The following is a 19,379-nucleotide window of genomic DNA, read 5'->3' on the forward strand; positions in this document are numbered from 1 at the left end:
AATGAAGTGAAGATGAGGTTTGGTGGGGGATGAGGAAGAGGAAAGTGAATGTAGCAACAGCGTCATTTTGAGAAGGGCTGAAAGGTGCTCAGGGAGTTGGTCTTGGGTGACCCTAATCACCTCAGTAAAACATAATCATTGTTCGTGAGGAATCAAAATCTAGAACGTTTTGAAATACTCATTGCTGAGAATGTAATTTGGAAGGATTTACAAGTAGGAGTAACCCTGTTGAGTCCAAAATAGCATAAATTTCATACATTCTGCTTTCTTTGGGGGGCAGCGCACTGGAGAGAAAGCTGACACCATAGACTGCCTGATTTGGGGGATTATTCTAATGTGGCCCCACTAGAAGTTCTTGGGAGCTAGGGAAGTGAGGTGTTGGTCCTCCAGTGGTGAGAAGACTGACCTGGAGTCCGGCCTGGGCCTGTGACGGAGTGAGCAGAAGGGAAGAGGTGAGCCAAGAGACCAGAAGAGGTTACGGGCAGTCTCAGTAAAAATAGTGCACTCCACAAATGTAGTGTGAGCATGCCCATCAGAAATCCTTTGAAGGATTTGGCCATCTTAGAGGCAGACCGGAGCAAGGACTTAGAGGATGATGGCAGGCTGTGGTTAGTGAGGTATTGGCCTCTTTCCAGTTTAGTTCCATTTGTAACAGTTCTCTGAGCTTTTAATTAAGTCTGATATATTAATACTTGCTACCGTACAAATTCCAATATTTGTAATATATTTCATGTTCCCTCAGACCTGTTCACAGTTCTGAGGCTGTGGAAGACTATATTTTGCACAAATCTGATAAAACTTTAGTATAAAGTTTTAGTGTAAAAACTTGTAGTGTATATTAGGTTGGCATTCGACTTACTAAATAGAAGGAATTTTATTTTTATATACTTTAGGCAGCTCCTTGAAATGTTGTTAGAAAATAAATGTTGTTTGAGAGAACTCTAAAAGTAACTATTTACAAGGAGGCCAGTTAGAGTATTTTTCTTTGGGTGAAAAATTGTAGATTCTCATCCTTACACAGATAGATATACACAAGGGAATATATACTGATGACAGATCTTAAAATCGACAATTCTCAAACCAGCAAAATATGTGTATAACATAAATTTGTGGAAAGCACTCAATAGAGAATTGTTTATAAGTAAATGCAGTTCATCTCATGGACACGTTTATGGTGTTTAAGTTGCACTTGATCATTTTATGGCCCAGAAAAGATGGATTTGTATCAGCAGAGCCATCCAGTGACAGAGAAGTAATGAACTTGCTGCTCAAAGATAGGCAGTAATGATGCCTTGCTTTCTCAACATTGAAGAAAATAATCGAATATTTTGTTGACCTGATTTATTTAGTGTAGTGATCTTCTGTCCCTTCTGTCTGCATCAACACCTCATCCCATGCCCAATTTTAATTTGGGGCAAAAATAAGATTTTAATATATATTTCCCCTTTCTATGTAGGTTTTCCAAACTTCACATGTGCCTTTTCCCACCTCCATGGGTGTTGGTGTCTCCATTATAGAGAAGGGACTTGACTTTGACTCCATGTTTTCCTGTGGAGAGACGACACGTGTGGTTGCCTTGCCCCCATGCTCCCCCACGCTCCCCCCTGGCCCCCCGTTTCTGTAATGATCATGACTGGCCTTTATTCTTCATCACCCTTGTCCTCATCTTGTTTGCATGTTGGCAGACAAGGGGAGATTTAAATGTTTTATATATAAAATAGGAAGCTTGAGCCGTTGCAGTCCTTATACTTAACCTGGAGTCAGGTAAAGATCTCAAGGGTGAAGAATTTAGAAATCTCTCTATGTGTCACTGTAAACTTGTGTTACAGATATATTGAGAAGGCACCATATTCTCAATGCAGTTAAAAAAAACCAGATCATCATACTGTGTGACCAATTTAAATAATCTGATTCAGATGAACCTCAAAGACACCACCAGAACAGGGTATGTGGAGCCAGGATGACAGCAGGCCCTGTTTGCCATTCTGACAGATCTAGGCCAAGCCTGGAACTCTTACCTGATTGGAAAAGAAAAATAATCTTAAGTACACCTTTGAGCAAAGTGCCAACATCTAATGTGGCACCTAACACATAGCAGTAGCTCAATGAATGTTTATTTCTATGGTGAGAGTTCTTCCGTCTCTACCCCAATTACTGCCAAATGCTCATTCCCTCAGAAGGCTTAAAATTTTATAGGGTAGAGAGGCATTTATGTAACTAGTATCAATTCTATAAGTTAATTAATATAACTTTAATGATATAACTGATATCCTATGATATGTGCTCTGGTTAAACCATGAGCTACATGGTAAGGAATCATGGAGGAGGGAATGATTTTTCCAGGAGAGAACTGTGAGAAAACTGCCAAGGGAGGAATTGTGGTTCGGATGCCACCCGGGAGGCAGCTCTCTAGTCACAGAATGGGGTATATAACTGAGGAGGCCGTTCAAAAGATTCTGCAAAAGACCAATGAATATGCCGTATTTCTGGGTTAAGTTGTCTGAAGTATGAGATTTCTGATCCACTGGGAGCTGAGGTTAGAAAGCTGGCGTTGGGCCAGCCTGGGAAAGGCCCTGAATGCCAAGCTGAGGGCCTTGGCCTTGAGGGAGGGTGGGTGGGAGGCTACTAAGATACCAGATTTGATTTTGGAGCAGCAGTACTGCAGTGATTTACAGCAAGGCTGCTTATACACCCCAGAGCTTCTGATTAAGTAAGTGTGGGTGAAACCTCAGACTTTGCATTTCTAACAAGTTCCTGGTGCTGCTGGTCAGACATCACACTTGGAGAACCAGCGGTTTAGACTATAGACTGAAACACTGAGGGTAGAAGTCATTCATATCTGTAATGTGGGTTTGTTAATTTGAGTTTATTAACATATTAAGTAAGATATGCAGCAACAAAATAAATCATTACCCAGAATGTGCCAGTAGTGATCTTCATTGTTCAGCATTTTGAAGAAATTATATACGCAGTGTTAATGGTTCCAGAAAGTCCCCTTCCTTTTCATTAATAGTGGGACTCCTGGAGTCACCAGCATAACACAGTGAAGATAGAGATCTCTCTTACACCTATACTGACCTTATTAAGCCCAATTCAAAGGAGTACATGTATAAAGCTTAGGATAGTCCTCTGCACATTGGGCCATCTTTCTCTGGCCCCTCTCAGCTCTGCACGCCACCAAGTTTTAGCATCCCACATGCCACTGAAAGCACTGGGGGGCTGATACCAAGAAAGCAGAAGGAAGTGCATTGGATACTTTTCTGGGGCCTCCCTCAGGGACTATGTCCTCTCCTTGCTGACTTGTTGGCTTGTGCCCAATGCCCTTGATTCTCCTGCCCAGGAAATCGCTTAGCCAGGTCACGATCTCCCCAGTATTTGGTGTATGCATGTTATTAGAGAAATTGGTATCCTTTATAAAGGCACTATTCTCATGCCACCGTGGAAAGAGGAATGAAACCCCAAATTATGAGGAGGATTTGGAATAACCATTTCATTAATTAGAGATTTTAAATAGTGGTCTGACGTGAATGAGCTGAGAAAACAAGGTGGGAAAGACTGCAGGCCAAAGCCTTACAAGCTAAGTGTCCACTTACCTTATATCTTTATCCTAATTTTACTTGAGGCCATCTCTTCTACCCAGAGAGATGAAAAAAGGTGTTGCTGGCTCATTGTCACTGAGAGCCTAAGCATTTGTAAGATAAGTCCATCTTGGGGCTTATTCTCTTCCATGTCTTCATTTAGGATGCCTGTGATGTGCCAAGTACTCTTCTAAGGTGCAGTGAAAAACAGCTAAAAATCCCACCTCTCCTGGAGCTGATATTCCAGTGGAGAAGGCAGACAGAAAACAGGATACCATGTTAGGTAGTAGGAAGTGCCTAGTAGAACAGTGAATTAGAAGAGAGGAGCAAGTAGTGTGGAGATGGGTAAGGGGGTGCCATTTTAGGTAATATATCCAGAGAAAGTATTGGTGAGAAGGTGATTTCGAGCCTAGACCTAAAGGAAGTGAGGGAGCTAGTCATGTGAAAAGAATATTCCAGAAAAGAAAAATCTCGTGAAAAGTCCTTGAGGCCATACTTATGTTGTAGCACATTTGAAGAGGAAAAAGAGAGAAAGAGGAACATCAAGGATGAGGCCAGTGTTTTTGGATTGAACAGGTAGGAGAGTGGCATTGTCATTTACTGAGATGGGGAGGCAGGAAAGGGAGGGAGTTTGGGAGATAAAGTTTGGTAAGTTTAGCCATGTTAAGTCTGAGATGCAATTAGACATCCAAGTAGGCACAGTAGGATATACGAGTCTGGGTTCGGGGGACAGATGTGAGCATCCAGGGAATCATCAGCATATAAATGTAAGCTTTGAGATGGGATGAGATCATTAAAGGAGTGAGTACAGGTAGAAAAAATAACATGTTCAAGGACTAAGCCCTGGGATACTTTGATGTTTAGAGGTCAGAGAGATGAAGAGAAATCTCAGCAGAGAAAACTGAGGTAAGAGGTGTAGCAACCTGGAAGCCAAATGAAAAAGAAGTTACAAGGAGGAGCTGTTGGGACATCAAATCCTGCCAATAGGTGGAGTAAGATCAAGACCAAGAATTAACCAGTGCATAAGCAGTATGGGGGTTGTTGATGACGTTGGTAAGAGTAGTTTGAGTGGAATGCTGAGTGGATTGAAGGGGATTCAAGGGACAGTGGGAAGAGAGAAATTGAAATACCAAGAATACTCTTTCAAGGAGTGTTGTGATGGTGGGAAGGATAGAAATGGAGTGGTAATTAGAAAGGAAAGGAAGGCCAAGTTGGGAGTTTAAGATGAGAGACATAATAGCTTGTTTGGGTGCTGATGGGAATAATCTAGTGCAGAATGATACAGAATGAGAATGTGTTGGTGCAGGAGAGAGAAGAGAAAACTACATCTTGCAGTATCCTTTAGAAGGCAAGAGGGAATGCAGTGGTTAAGGAGAGGGCTTGACTTTAACAGGAGCACTGATCCATATGTTGTGCCTGGTAACAGGGAAAAACAGGAGGTACAGGGTAGGTGGTGGCAATGAAGAGACATGAGTAAGGGTACCTGGGGAAATGTTCTTTTGATTTCTTTCATTTTCTCGATGAAATAGGAATTAAGGTTATCAGCTAAGGACAGGGAGAAAAGTGATGAAAGCTTGAGGAGAAAGGTGAGGTAAACTATTTATAAAACTGCTATCTAAGAGAAGAGTGGATAGGACTGGAAAATGGGATATGACTGGTGGGAGGCATCCAGGCTGACCTGAAAGTGGGGATTGTGACTTTCAAATGAGACCAGTCGGTCCACTTCGTGGTGTGTTTTTCTTTCATATTCTGCTAGGCAGGTGCAAGCCCAGAGTAAGTAGACAGTTGGATTTCACCAAGGTTATGGTTTAGCTATTGGTCCAGGGAATTTCAAGAGCAGGACAAAGAGATTTGAGGTTGAATGCAAAGGAATGGTTGTCATGATTGCCCATGGTTTCTTTTTTTTTTTTTTAAAGATTTTATTTTATTTGACAGAGCACAAGCAGAGGGAGAGAGAGGGAGAAGCAGGCTCCCTGCTGAGCAAGGAGCCCGATGTGGGACTCGATCCCAGGATCCTGGGATCATGACCTGGGCCGAAGGCAGCCGCTTAACCGACTGAGCCACCCAGGAGTCCCAATTGCCCATGGTTTCTAAGTTGAGTGAGGAAGGAACCAGGGCGAAGGTCAAGAAGCAGGTCAGGGTGTTGGAGGGATCATCTGGGTATTACTGGAATGACCAAGATTCATGGCAGGAGTTACAAAGTGTTGGAAGAGCAGGTGACATTGAGCAGAACCTAAGACCTTCAAGGAATTGAGAAGTGACTAAGGTGAGTTGAAAACTGTAAGAAAGGTGGGTGGAGTGTAGGGTCTGAAGGCATGAACTTCACAGAGGAGGGATTTTAGAATGGAGAGAGGAGCAGTGGTTTGAAAGTTGGGCAGAGAACAACAATGTCTACCTACATCCCAGCACGATGGGAGGAAGAGTGGGGGGAGAAAACAGTCCCTACTTGAGAGAGCTGCCGGGGCAGTGGATCCTCAGGGGAGAGCCAGCCTTCAGTTAGAGTGAAGATGATGGGGACATTCCTGGAAGAGGCTAAGGATCTGGAGTATTTTGCTGATAACTGACTAGGAGTTAAAGGGAGCCAGGGAGCACAGGAGAATCTGATGGATGAGAGAGTCCTAGGCGTCTTTGGTGACTTTCTGTGGAATTCAGAGTCCCACAGCAAGGTCTCACCTGTGAGCATCCAGCGTTTTACTGCTCCCAGGTCGTGAGTGTGGCTCCATCAACTTTCTGGGCTCTCTTGGCAAGTAGGCAGTGTCATGGCCCTTCCTGTTTTCCCTTTGACACCTGGTTTGTGTACAGCCAGTGGTGTATTGCTGCATTCTCGACCTAAGGAAGCCCTCACACAACTCACACCCATGGTGGCCTCCGTCACAGTGCCTTTGTGGGGTTCTGTTGAAGAGAAGAGAACTGAGAGAAACCACCCCCCACACACACCCAGCTTAGCTGCAGGGAGCAGTGTTTTCCAAGCTTGAGTGACTTGCATACCAGCTTTCAAAATTTACAGCTTCTGAGCTACTGTACTATTTTTATTTAATGATATTTTTGGTAAATATACTTACCTTTTTTTCCTTACAGAACTCTCTTTTTTGAGGGAACTCATAAGAAGAAACCTGCCACAATTAAAAAATTCATTGTAAATAATGAATACAGAACCAGAATGCTGAAAATTCTTTAAAAAAAAAAAAAAAGAAGTATATCCTTATATGACCTAAAATCATCTCACTTGCCACTTTGGGAAATGAGTGAACCCAAGACTGGCTGAGACTCGACTCAGTCCTCCTGAAACTACCCATGTGGCTATTCTCCCCACACTGCTGCTCCTCTCCTGCTGTTCCCCATGTGGGGGAACCAGGCTGAATTACAGTGCTTGAGAAGGGCATTGCTGTAATGTGCAGGATAAGATTTCCCATATGGGGACAAGGCCCATGCAGATGCCCTGGCGTGGGCAGGCAGTGGGTTAAAAATTTAGAATTTGGGTCTTTAAGATAAAATTTTTTTATTGTTATGTTAATCACCATACATTACATCATTAGTTTTGGATGTAGTGTTCCGTGATTCATTGTTTGCGCATAACACCCAGTGCTCCACGCAGAACATGCCCTCTTTAATACCCATCACCAGGCTAACCCATCCCCCCACCCCCCTCCCCTCTAGAACCCTCAGTTTGTTTCTCAGAGTCCATAGTCTCTCATGGTTCATCTCCCCCTCCAACTTACTCCCCTTCATTCTTCCCCTCCTGCTATCTTCTTCTTCTTCTTTTTTTTTTAACATATAGTGTATTATTTGTTTCAGAGGCACAGATCTGTGATTCAACAGTCTTGCACAATTCACAGCGCTCACCATAGCACATACCCTCCCCAATGTCTATCACCCAGCCACCCCAACCCTCCCACCCCCCCACCACTCCAGCAACACTCAGTTTGTTTCCTGAGATTAAGAATTCCTGATACATGTCTTTCTCTGATTGATTTATTTCTCTCAGCATAACACCCTCCAGTTCCATCCACGTTGTTGCAAATGGCAAGATTTCAATCCTTTTGATGGCTGCATAATATTCCATTGTATATCTATACCACATCTTCTTTATCCATTCATCTGTTGATGAACATCTTGGCTCTTTTCACAGTTTGGCTATTGTGGACATTGCTGCTATAAACATTGGGGTGCACGTACATAGTCCTTTAAGATAAAAAATTTAGGTCTTTTTCTATGGGCAGCATGAAACTACTAGGGGGTCTTGAGGGGGGAGGTGTGTGTGGAATGATCGGATTTAAGTTTTAAAAAGCTGCCCCATCAGTTGTGCAGAGAAAGGATTGGAGTGGGCAGATGTGGACACAGACAACTGGGGGAATCCCTGGTAAAGGCCATCAGAGACCCAGTGGCCCAAAGTGACATGGTGATGGTGGTGGTGGAGGATGGAGGAATAGAGCTCCAAGAAGTTTTTACAGAGCAGAGGAGCAAGACCCAGTACGTGTTGGGCTATGGTTACGTTGGTGGGGAGGAGGGGATCAGGCGTGGCTTCAGCGTCTTTCTGGCGGAGCTTGCTGGATGGTGTGGTGATACGCACCAGACAAGAACTAGAGTTGAGACTAGAGAGAGCATGTGGAGTTTGGTTTTAGACAAGATGACTTTGAAGTTCTTGTGGTGTGACATGTAAAGAATGATGTCTGCAAGTTGAGTACATGGGTCTAGAGCTTGGAAGAAAGGTGGGAAATGTAATGGGAATTTGAGACTCGTTAGCCTGTGATTATCAAGGCTGGTGGGGTCTCCCAGTCTGCCAATGTCCTGTGACCTTGATATGTGAGCATATGTGCCTCAGGGCCTTTGCATGTGTACCAGTCAGCACATTTAACAGGAATAGTAAGTTGAACTACCAGTTAAAGGCTGGGTTGAGAATTCCTCCTCTAAAATGAAGCAAAATATATTGTGTGTTTTTATACTAATAATCGAGATACAGAAATTTTGTTTTCTCATTTTTCTTTGTCGTGTTTCTCCTTCCACCTCCTCATCCTCCTTTTCCTCCTCCTTTTTTCTCTGCTTTTCCTTCTCTCATTTTTTCCCATCCTGTCCACTATCGTGGCATGTGGTAACCTACACTGACGTTTTATATGGGCACAGTGCCATAGCAGAAGGGTCACCCTTTGGGATTTACTTTTCTCAACCCGAGTGGAGGGTTAAGGGACATTCTTTATAAACCATTAAGAGGTAACTATCTGTCTGTCATTGTACATGGGCACATACTGCTTCTAAGTAGATTTAGGAACCAGAGATGCATCCTTAAGTAGAGTACACTTTTATTTATAAGTCTTACTTATGCAGCTAGATTAATGTTTTCAGTTCTGGAGAAATTTTACATGCTAATCACTTTTTGTTAATTTTAAAATTATTTTTTAAAAAATGCTAGTCATTTTTTTCCTCTAATTAATGCTGATTTATTTTGATTTTCCCGGTTAATAGATTACTGTCCTAGATGAGACATGGACCGTATTCAGGCGCTACAGTCGTTTTCGAGAAATGCATAAAACATTGAAGTTAAAGTATGCAGAGGTAAGTTATGAAATAATTATCTCCAATTAAGAACATTTATTTTATAAAGCAAATGAGCTGATTGCATTATCAGTGCTCCCCCCCTTTTAGGTGTCAGCTTGTAAGTGTCACCAAGTTTTATTGCAATTACTCATCTGTCAAAGGTAGCTTTTTAACTTCTGTTCTTTGTTCCATTTCCATCCTACACAACTTAAACATTTCCTGAACACAAGATTTTGAAAGTGATAGTAAAGTGATGGTAAATGAATTCTATCCTTTTCATAAATTTTACAACGAACCTTAAATAAATATTTTAATCAATTTACAACTTTTAAACTGTAAGACCTATTAAAATGAAATAATAAACCCCTCAATATAGATTTGTCCTTTCTATTCTTAAAAAAGACTATATTAATGCTTAGACTTCTACTTAATGAGAAGTTAAGTCTTAAAAGTTAATTTGCCATCAGACGTGGATGGGAGGTGGATCCTAAGTATGGAATTATTTAGAACCAAGGAGGCATTTCATGCATCTGATCAGATATCCAGAGTATATTGGCTATCTCTTTGGACAAAGACTAATTTTTAAAATACTTTTGACTTGGGGTGCCCAGGTGGCTCAGTCAGTTAAATGTCTGACTCTTGGGTTTTGGGTCAGGTCATGATCTTAGGGTGGTAAAGATCAAGCCCCACATCTGGCTCCAGTGGGGAGTTTGCTTAAGGATTCTCTCTCTCTCTCCCTCTCTCTGCCCCTTGCCCCATTCACACTCGCTCGTTCTCTCACAAATAAATAAATCTTAAAAATATAAAATACTTTATAGCAGAGAAGTATTCCCAAAATTAATGTGTATCTTCCAAGCGAGTATTTATTTACTTTTATTTCAACTAAAGGAAACCTTGTGTCAGCACTTTGGGAATTTTGGTTTGAACTGACTGCAAATCAGTCAGTAGTCACTGTCTAATACCTGCTTTCCCCAAGTATTGTTTTTCAGCACCATTTTTATAGTTTCTTATGATATCCTAAAAAATAACTTAGACTTTTTTTTCTAGTTCAGTTCACACTAAATAACTAATGTTTCCTTAACCTTTCCATGCCTTCTCCTCTTATCCAATATAAATATAAAGAAAATTCCTTTTTGTAAATAAGATGGTTCCTTGAGTTTTGGTAAAATTGAATTATCTGAAATCTGGTTGTTTAAGTATTAATAGTATTCAATTAAATATTGAAGAAGCTTCAGGTATGAATTTTAGTTCAGTGTTCCTCAAGGAGCTTCAGTCCCAGAAGTAACTGCATCAAAGTCATGTTATTAAATTTCTACAATTTATGCTTCATGTCCCAAGTTAATATTGACAATAAAAATTGTAAGTATCATGTACATATTAATGTATAGAGTGACTTGTTTTTAAAGTGAGCTTTGCAGCTCATTACCTGCCTGATTATAAGTTACTATACCAGTACTTTAATAATGTGCAGGTTTTCATATTAACTTACTAAATTCCCTGATGATAGAAATGTGTATATATGTATCATTCATACCATGACTTATTTCATATCCATTCTTTCAGTGACATTAGTTCAGGGCAATACTACGTAGGCAAATTTAGTATATTCTAATAATGGAGTGGTGGACAGAAACAAAAATGTCTTCTCTTATGTATCCTCAATTCCTCTTGGGACAGACTGACAATAAGCAAGGGAGAAATAATAACTATCACTTACCAAGTATGTGTGCTGTGTGACAGTTACCATCTTAAGTGAGCTGCATGCCTTTGAGGAAAAATATCAGTAAAATGTAATGGGGCAGAAGGTGTTGGGCATTTTAGTATAAGGTTGTTTCAGGGTTGGGCTTTCTGATGAAGTGACATTTTAGTTGAAATTTGAGGTGAGAGACATGAGTTTGGAAAGGAAGAATGCATAGCCCTAATCAGTGTTTTTAAAGAAAACTTCAAAACAAACAGAAGTGATCTTTAAAAATATATTAGAAGAAAACATACCTGAGGCTAACAGTGATATAAACATGTAAATCAAAGAGGTTGTCTGTTAGCAGGTGAAATTAATGAACAGAGATGATCACATACGTAAAATTCTTCTCAAGGGAAGAAAGAGTATATTACATACCTGCTGAAAAAAGTTAAGTGACCTTTGAATGAGAAAAATCGAGCTGGTTTCATTCATTCAGTCAGTCATAAGTCTGTAGTGAACAACTCCACACTGAACACGATTATAAGCAAGACAGCCACGTTCCGTCCTCTCGCAAAGCAGAGAATGAGCAATAAACAAACAAACTAATAGTGAGATCATTTTAGATAACATTAAGTGCCGAGGCAGTGTGATAGTGTAGTATGATAGCTGGGCATGCAGGGAGAAATCTGAATGTTAAAAAGGAGGCAGGCATGAAAACCTGGGGGTGAGCCTATCTTCAGTAGAGGGGGCAGCAAATGCACAGGCCCTGGAATGGGACCAAGCCTGGCCTGTTCCAAGAATAAAAAGACCCGTGAAGTGTCAGGTGTGGTAGAGATGAGGGCAGGGAAGTCGATGGGGACTGTATCACGTAGGGCCGTGAGTTCGATCCCGAGTGCTGTGGCAAACCACTGGATGATACTGAAGAAGGTCTGCACATTCAGACTAAGCTGGAATTTCCATTCTATCCATGTATGACTTCTCACAGAAACCTTTTTCCGGAACACAGACTCACGATCTAAATGACACCCAAGATTGGAAATTGCTTATCCGTGTTGAGTCCAACTTTGTGACTTATAATTTCTTTCTTCTCAGGGCAAAAAGAATGTTAAGAACTTACAGGCACATGTGTGCATCTATTTGAAAGAGAGGAGGTGATGTCAGTAGGGATTTGAAACCGTGTGGTGATATCCTAAAACAAACCGTGCCTTTAGAAAGGGAAGTTGTACTAATTAAAAAGCCTGAGGGGACGCCACTGAGCTTTGCAATAGCCACACTCTAATTTCCTCACCAGTGACTGAGTGCTGATGGTGCCCTGGGTGTTGTGTTATGCTTTTGCCATTCATGACCTCCTGTGGTTGGAGCCAGAGACTTGCCTCTTGTCACACAACTGGTCAGCAGAAGCGAGTGTGGAAGCCCAGATGGTTGGACCCCATTTACTTATTCCAGTGAGAGGAGAACAGCATCACCCATTTAACATTTTCAAGATGAAGCTTAAATGTCAAGTTGAATATCAGCTCTATTTTCTAACATAAAGTTGACTTTCCTTTTGTGCAGCCTACCTTCACATAATCTTACTTGCTAAGTGTTTGTGGAGACTTGAGATCAATAATGTTTATTAGGTCTTCAGCAGTTAGGATTGCTCTTATTATTGTATATATTATTGCCATCTCTGTGTATAATGTTAATCTTACTGAAGTAATCAGCTACCTCCAGATGATCTACTTGGCCTGACAGCATCCTAGAAATCACTCAACTTGTCAAAGTCAGAGCTTCTTCAGGAATGTCAAAAGGTTCAGATAGAAGGATGCTGAAAATTTACTCCTCACAGGTGACTATTTCAGAGCCAAGTGGGAACATGTTTCATTTACCTCACTCCTTCACCAAATTGGGGTCATTATTTCTATACAAGTAGGAAACTACTCTTGTTCTCTCAGTTGCAAGGGTAACAAGATGGTTGATTTTTTTTTTTTAATGATACATACTAAATTGACCAACTTATACAAGGTTTCACATTTTTAATGAAGCTGAAAAAATATTGAAAAAATATGCTTGAATTCAAAATACACAGGATTTGTAATTACTTGCCAAGATAGAGAATCTCTATCCATCTTAAAACTTTAGTTTGTTTTATAGCTTATAATCTTTTGGAACTCTGAATTATATCCTATTCATTCACACTTCCTTCTTGAATTTTAGCCCTGTTTTTCCTGGAGGATATATCTCTAAAGAAGTTTGATGAGACAGTTCCTTTTATGGAGATTTTCTTTTTTCTTCCAGTGATTTTTTTTTTTCCAGATCATAAGTTAAATGTTTATGGTAAAAGATTGAAATTATTCAAAGATGTATACATAGAATGTGAAAGTTTCTCTTCATCTAGCCCCCAGAAGTTAACTGTTCGCAGTGCCCTCAGAAGGTCTTCTTGGGTCCAGCTAACCATTCAGACTCACAGGACTCCCATAGGCCATACTTAGCATTTTGAGTGACCTGAGAAAGGTGTAAGACAGATAGCTGTGCTTGCCAGCAGAATACCTACAGGGACATGCTGAGTTATGAGTCACCTCACTCAGGGAAGCCTAGAGCTATGGCCTCCCACCAAAGAGCTAGCACTTCCCCAGTCTACCAACACTTTATCCATTTATCAAGCGATTGATCATTTTGCCAAGAGCAGTGGTCCTAGTAAACAAAGTTGGCATACCACCTAACCAGATTTTTAGAATCCTCTTCATGGGTAGTTTTAGGTTCTTGCTGTTGTGACTACCTCTCTGTACACGTTCTTTTTTTTTGAGAGAGAGAGAGAGAGCTGGGTGGCAGGGGTGGGGGTGGGGGCAGAGGAAGAAGGAGAGAGAGAGAGAATCTCAAGCAGGCTCCATGCCCAGCAGAAGCCCGACACGGGGCTCGATCTCACAACCCTGAGATCCTGACCTGAGCCGAGATCAAGAGTCAGACGCTTAACTAACTAAGCCACCCAGGTGCCTCCTGTGTGCATATTCTTAAAGATATCTACCTGACTTCTGATTCACATATGCATGCTTTCCCTTTGAAACAATTTGGTAATTGCTCAACTGTTCTTAAAGACCAATTTATTAAAAAATCAAGATTAGGAAAAGAACACACAGAAATTGGGGAGACTGAGAGACCCAGGGCCTTGCCTCTGGTAGTGACAAGGTTTTAAGAATTCCTTACCCATCATTCAGCTAAATCTTCTAATTTCCTTGTTTACTTACATTTATTTGCTTAATTATATACTGTATACTATAATGTCTCCTTCAGGAGAATGAGGTCAACTGAAGACCCTTCAAGGATACTTTATATACACTTGGGTGGTGAACCAATTAAAACAGGGAGGGGTTGTTGATTATTAGCTATAATGTGTGTCTGTGAAGAAAACAGAAGAAATTTAGGGTTATTACACACAAAACAACTTTGTGAATTGGGAAAGGTCACAGAGCCACTAGGTCCCATGAAATGCAGGCGTGGGCATTGAAGGCAGGGGTAAAGCAGAAACCAAAAAAAGATTTAGTCCATTGCTTTTGTACAGTGACAAATTTCAGAATAAAAAAAAGGAAACAAAGTTCTTTGTCCTGTATAATACTAAAGAATAGATTGGCTGCAGGTGATCTCGGATCATAACGGGAACATTATGCTCATTCTATTTTCAGATTCATTGTCTGAGGAGGGTGAGCCCTCATTGGAGGTGCTGCATTATTCAAGGTTTTTAAAATTGTTTTATTTTTATTTATTCATTTTCCTTAATCTTAGCAGTTTCTTCTGGATTCTAAATAGGTTTCCCTTTTGTCTTGAATTAATTTGTCCTCTTGATATACTGACGTGTATTGTGCAAGATAATAGCTCCTTCTGGGTTTCTTTCTTTGCTCCCCTTCATTGACCTTGTATGGAATCGTAATCAAATTAAACCCTGTGTTTTCAGATTCCACATCTGTAAAATGATAATGCCACAGCTGGTTTGTAAAAGCCTGTGAAAGCCTCAGATAGGGCGCCTGGGTGGCTCAGTTGGTTACAGGACTACCTTCGGCTCAGGTCATGATCCTGGAGTCCCGGGATCGAGTCCCACATCAGGCTCCCTGCTCAGCGGGGAGTCTGCTTCTCCCTCTGACCCTCCCCCCTCTCATGCTCTCTCTCTCAAAATAAATAAATAAATAAATAAAATCTTTAAGGAAAAAAAAAAGAAAGAAAGCCTCAGATAAAATATGTTATTGAAAGTGACTATGAAGTAATATGCAGCACCTGCTAGAGAGCATGTCTTTGAGATTTTATCATGCAGATCATTTCTGCAGTGCTCTTTATCTGTATGAAAAATTTTTTACTCTAAAAATCCCTTTAAACATCAGTCAAGTTAGATGCTCAGAAACAAATGTTCTCTTTTTGCCATGGAAAAGGCAGAGTTACTGTTAATGTCTAGTGTCCATGAAGTTTACCTGTGGATCCACGTCATAGTCTTAAGAGTCCATCAAAACAAAACATAGCTCATCAAGAAGCTGAAAAGAAAGACTATTTGAACACCATGTTCCCTCTCAACCATTAGAAAGAATAGTGAAGACATAGTGCCCCTGCCCCCTGCTTCCTGGATGAGTGGTCTAGTGGGCTCTGAACGTATTTAATGAAGTAGTAGGACACAGGGCTGGAAGATGAGAGGGTCACTGAGAGCTGCTCCTTCTAGGAGGTTCAGAGATGCCAAACTCTGATTCTTAGAGGACTTTATTTTAATACATTTAATACGGAGCCCTCCCTTCCAAGTGCTAGAACCTAGTGGGCACCTCACCTCTCAGGAGAACTATCTCACGCTGAGAACAGTGAGGCATTGTAATCCATCATTAACGGCCCTTTTATAATCTTGGCCAAGAGCAATTCTGCAACAGGTATGTTGCCTAGAGTCAAGAAGACGAACCATGGAAATGGGCTATGTTATGTATTAAAATGTACCATCCAAATACATGCTAAGGGAACTTTTAATGCCTGTGTGTGGTGAGAGCATAAGTCACGTGGAACATGACATGTGCCTGTCTGCATCATAACTGAGTTATCACAGTGAGTCATTAGAGTCCCCAAGTGTCAAACAGGAGATCAGCCTCCATCGGCCGCATCCCCAGCAGGGCTCCCTTCTCCCTATAGAGCTCAGGGAGAAAAATATTTTCAGAGCCTTCGAGTAAAACATGAAAGATTGCTGTGTTAGAGCAACTGTTCTATCTCATGTCTGGCGGTCTCCAGGTACCCAGTAAATACCAAGGGGAGAGGGAAAAAAACGATTAGGCAAGAAGTGATTTAATTTGTATATGGACTTTCAGTTTGTGCTGATAGAACCATTTCTCACCTTCTTTATTTTCCAAGTAATTTCCCCAAAGCCACACCAAAAAAAAAAAAAAGAAAGAAAGAAACGAAACTGGCTATTGGCCTTGGATTTGTTTTGGACAGCTATTTACCATCCATCACTGAAATGTATTCTCAACAGTTCTATAACCAGCATTCCAAATTTAATATAAAAATTGCAAATCTACTCACCACCCAAATTATAATGCTACCAACTATAGCCACAGGGAGCATCCAGTAAGCCTTAGATAAACTCATCTGCACCAAGCCCTCAGCCCCCTTGAATTTTTAAATAGCAAACAGCTTTGGAGGCAAAAATAGAACGCTGCCTGCCAGCTTCCTGACCTAGTATGTTATGAGAGACCCAGGTATCTCACTGTATGGTTTCCATCATACCATTCTCCACCTGATAAACAGTATTTAAATCACTGCTTTCAAGAGCAAGGGGAGCTGGGAGCAAAAGGCATCAGAATTTACTGGGAAGCTTTTCCAGGATACATGGGCACCGGTGCCACACTAGGAAATTCTGATTCAGTAAATCTGATTCAGGGCCTAAGAGTATGTAGTTAAGGACCAAAATTCCCAAATGATGCTCTCCAGGCCACTGGTTAATATGCTGCCTGTCATTTCTTTTGCATCCACCTTGGGAGCATTAGTTGATTTTTCATTATTATAGGTCACCAGTTCTAAAAAGTAATTTCCAGGGACCAATAATCTTGTCAAAGTTAATGACAGGCGAGTTTAAGCCTAGACAGCGAGAGCATGCTGACTGTTTCTTTGACCACCCAAAACTCTGAAGCATAGAGTAGCTAGCAGGCTTTCTTCTTCAGCCGGCAAGGAGACTTCTCTAGCAGGGGGTTGGATCCGTTTGCACACTACGAAACGTAAGTACACCATGGCGCCTTAAAGATTTGGGTACTCCATGGTTTCTCATTTTAGAAATGAAGACTTAAATGCCCAGAGTTGTGTTGAAAGTCACACCAAGACTTGGGGTGTAGGCAAGGTTCATGTCTCCTGATTCCTAGACCCTTCTTTGTTTTGAGTCTCCTTCTCCGTGACCATGTTCATTTAAGAAGAGGGAGTTTTCAGAGTGCCCCAGATGAGACCAAAGAGAAGAACATCTCTTCTCCGCAAAAATCTGTTACATAAGCAAGTCCCCATGGATAATTAGAAACTGGGTTTCTCCTGTGAAATGTTATGACAGTGACAGTTTCCTGCCATGCCTCAGTCCCTGAAAGAGGCAAGTAATGTCATAATAAGAGATGGAAAATGCAAGCATTTGAGTTAGTCCAACTGTGTAATTATTCTTAAATATGCAGTATTAAGTTTTCACAGATCTGAAACATTTCTCACTTTCAAAAATTGTTGTGGCACATATGAATGTCCTCAAATCTGTCTTCCCTGGCTCATGCCTAAATAAGATTGACACTGGCTTTGGGAGGAGTGAGATTTTATGCAGAAAATTTACAGTCCTTATGACCAAGTCTTAACTGTGTCCAGTGATGGTTTTGAACCTAGGATGATGCTGAGTTTTAGCATCATCCAAGTCTTAACTGTGTCCAGTGATGGTTTTGAACCTAGGATGATGCTGAGTTTTAGCACTTCAGTGACAGCAGGACAGCAGCTCTGTCGGTGCTATGTCCTCATTGTAATTGCTGGTTACTCCACATGGGCCAGCAGCAAGGACTCCTGCCTTGCTCCCTCATTCATCAAATGTGTCAGGAGAGTCACGAATGCACCCAGCTCTGGGCGAGCGCGCAGCAGGTATTCATAAATGTTGGGGGTGTGCTTGTTATCATAGCAAGGCTCTAAATGTAGCTCATCGCTCCTTTAGTAATCCCCCTAGATTGTTCTGAAGAGTTGCTCTTTCATGCCTCTAACAGAACTTGGAAGAGAATTGCTTATTTGTTTGTGAGTATATTTCTCAGTGATAGCTGTTCTTATAAGGCCTTGGAAGCTGCTATTAATTTTGAGTAGTCAGAAATGCTTCCACCTAGTCAGCTGTGAGAATTATGGTAGCCCTTTGATGAGTTTTCATTATTTGCATTTCTCAAAAGCTGGAGTGGCTAAAATTTATGGCCACAAACCCGCAGGATGTGGATGTTTCAAATGCTGTGGGTCATCATGTAGGTGTGTCTATTTGTAAAAGACAGGTTAAAGCTGATTTGACCAATTAGAGTGCCAGATGGCATTTCCCCCCACAGTCTTTAAAAATTGGGTACTACTTAGGTAGCCAAGTGTTACAGGAGTAAGGAAAAAAATGCCTAGTAAATGAATGAAAATAAAATACACTTTTATTAGGTGGTAACAGAAGTCAAATGTTTTTCTTCCATTAGTAAAGATTCCACACTTTATTAGTTGTTTTCAGTTTTCTTTCAGTAATTTATAATATAGTTTTAGCAGCTTAATTGTTATAAAATCATAAAAGATAAGCAAAACTTTTTATCACTCATTTAAATTTGTGTATAAGGGCTGCCATTATTTATATCCAAAGGAATAACAATGCCATTTATTAAAGCCTGTGCTGTCTGTTGCCTCCGAGGCCACCTGGACCTAATATAGGGTCTGGCTAACCTAAAAAGAGAGAGAAAGGCTTATAATAAAAGCAAGCTTTTCCATTACTTATCATTTGTCTTCTTGATGGCAGCGGACTGGCCAACCTATCTTATTATAATCTAATAAACATTGAAGTCAGGATTTGAGCGTGCTGTGTCTTTGAAGATAATTGGGCTGTGTCAGCTCACTGGGAATCAGAAAGGGAAAAATCAACTTGGAGATGAAAATTTCACTCTGAGATCATTAAGATCATTAAGAAATATTACAAAGCAACAGATAATGCTGATTATGTTGCTGATACACATGCATATAGATACATGGCTAGCTAGCATGATGGATGAATGGATTTCAATGCTTTCCTTTTCCTAAAACTGAGATTCACAGATAATTCCATAAAATGGCTGTTAGTTATAAGCAACTAATTGTTTTATCTGACTCTGTTGATAATTCTTCATGTAGATCTATTGTTCAGCCTACAAATTAGAGGCTTGTTGTTCAGAATGACCACAGTCACTGAAGAAGGGAAAGACAAATTTCACTGGAAATCAGTCAGCCTCAAAATTACTGATTTCATTTTTCTAATGGCTTTTATTTCAATCTTTTTGTCTTTAGAATATGTTTTATTTACTGCGTTGCAGAACAAGCTTGTCATAATGTTTCTCTTAGGCCAAAGAAATGTGCTGTTTTATCCTCATTTGTTTGTTTCC

General features: G+C 40.8%; 1 protein-coding gene across 7 annotated transcripts in view; it reads left to right on the plus strand.

Moving 5' to 3' along the window:
• KIF16B (kinesin family member 16B) overlaps positions 1 to 19,379 on the plus strand; it is a 314,095-nt gene that overhangs the window by 243,891 nt on the left and 50,825 nt on the right. For all 7 annotated transcript variants that reach the window (XR_003524843.2, XR_003524845.2, XR_003524844.2 and 4 more), the window contains one exon: positions 9,039 to 9,128. Coding sequence is in view for 4 of the 7 variants with exons in the window: in XM_027623368.2 (XP_027479169.2) it covers positions 9,039 to 9,128 (90 nt within the window). In the remaining 3 variants the exon portion in view is untranslated. The remainder of the gene's footprint in view (positions 1 to 9,038; positions 9,129 to 19,379) is intronic.

The sequence above is a fragment of the Zalophus californianus genome, chromosome 8 (assembly GCF_009762305.2).
Source record: "Zalophus californianus isolate mZalCal1 chromosome 8, mZalCal1.pri.v2, whole genome shotgun sequence".
Taxonomy (NCBI): domain Eukaryota; kingdom Metazoa; phylum Chordata; class Mammalia; order Carnivora; family Otariidae; genus Zalophus; species Zalophus californianus.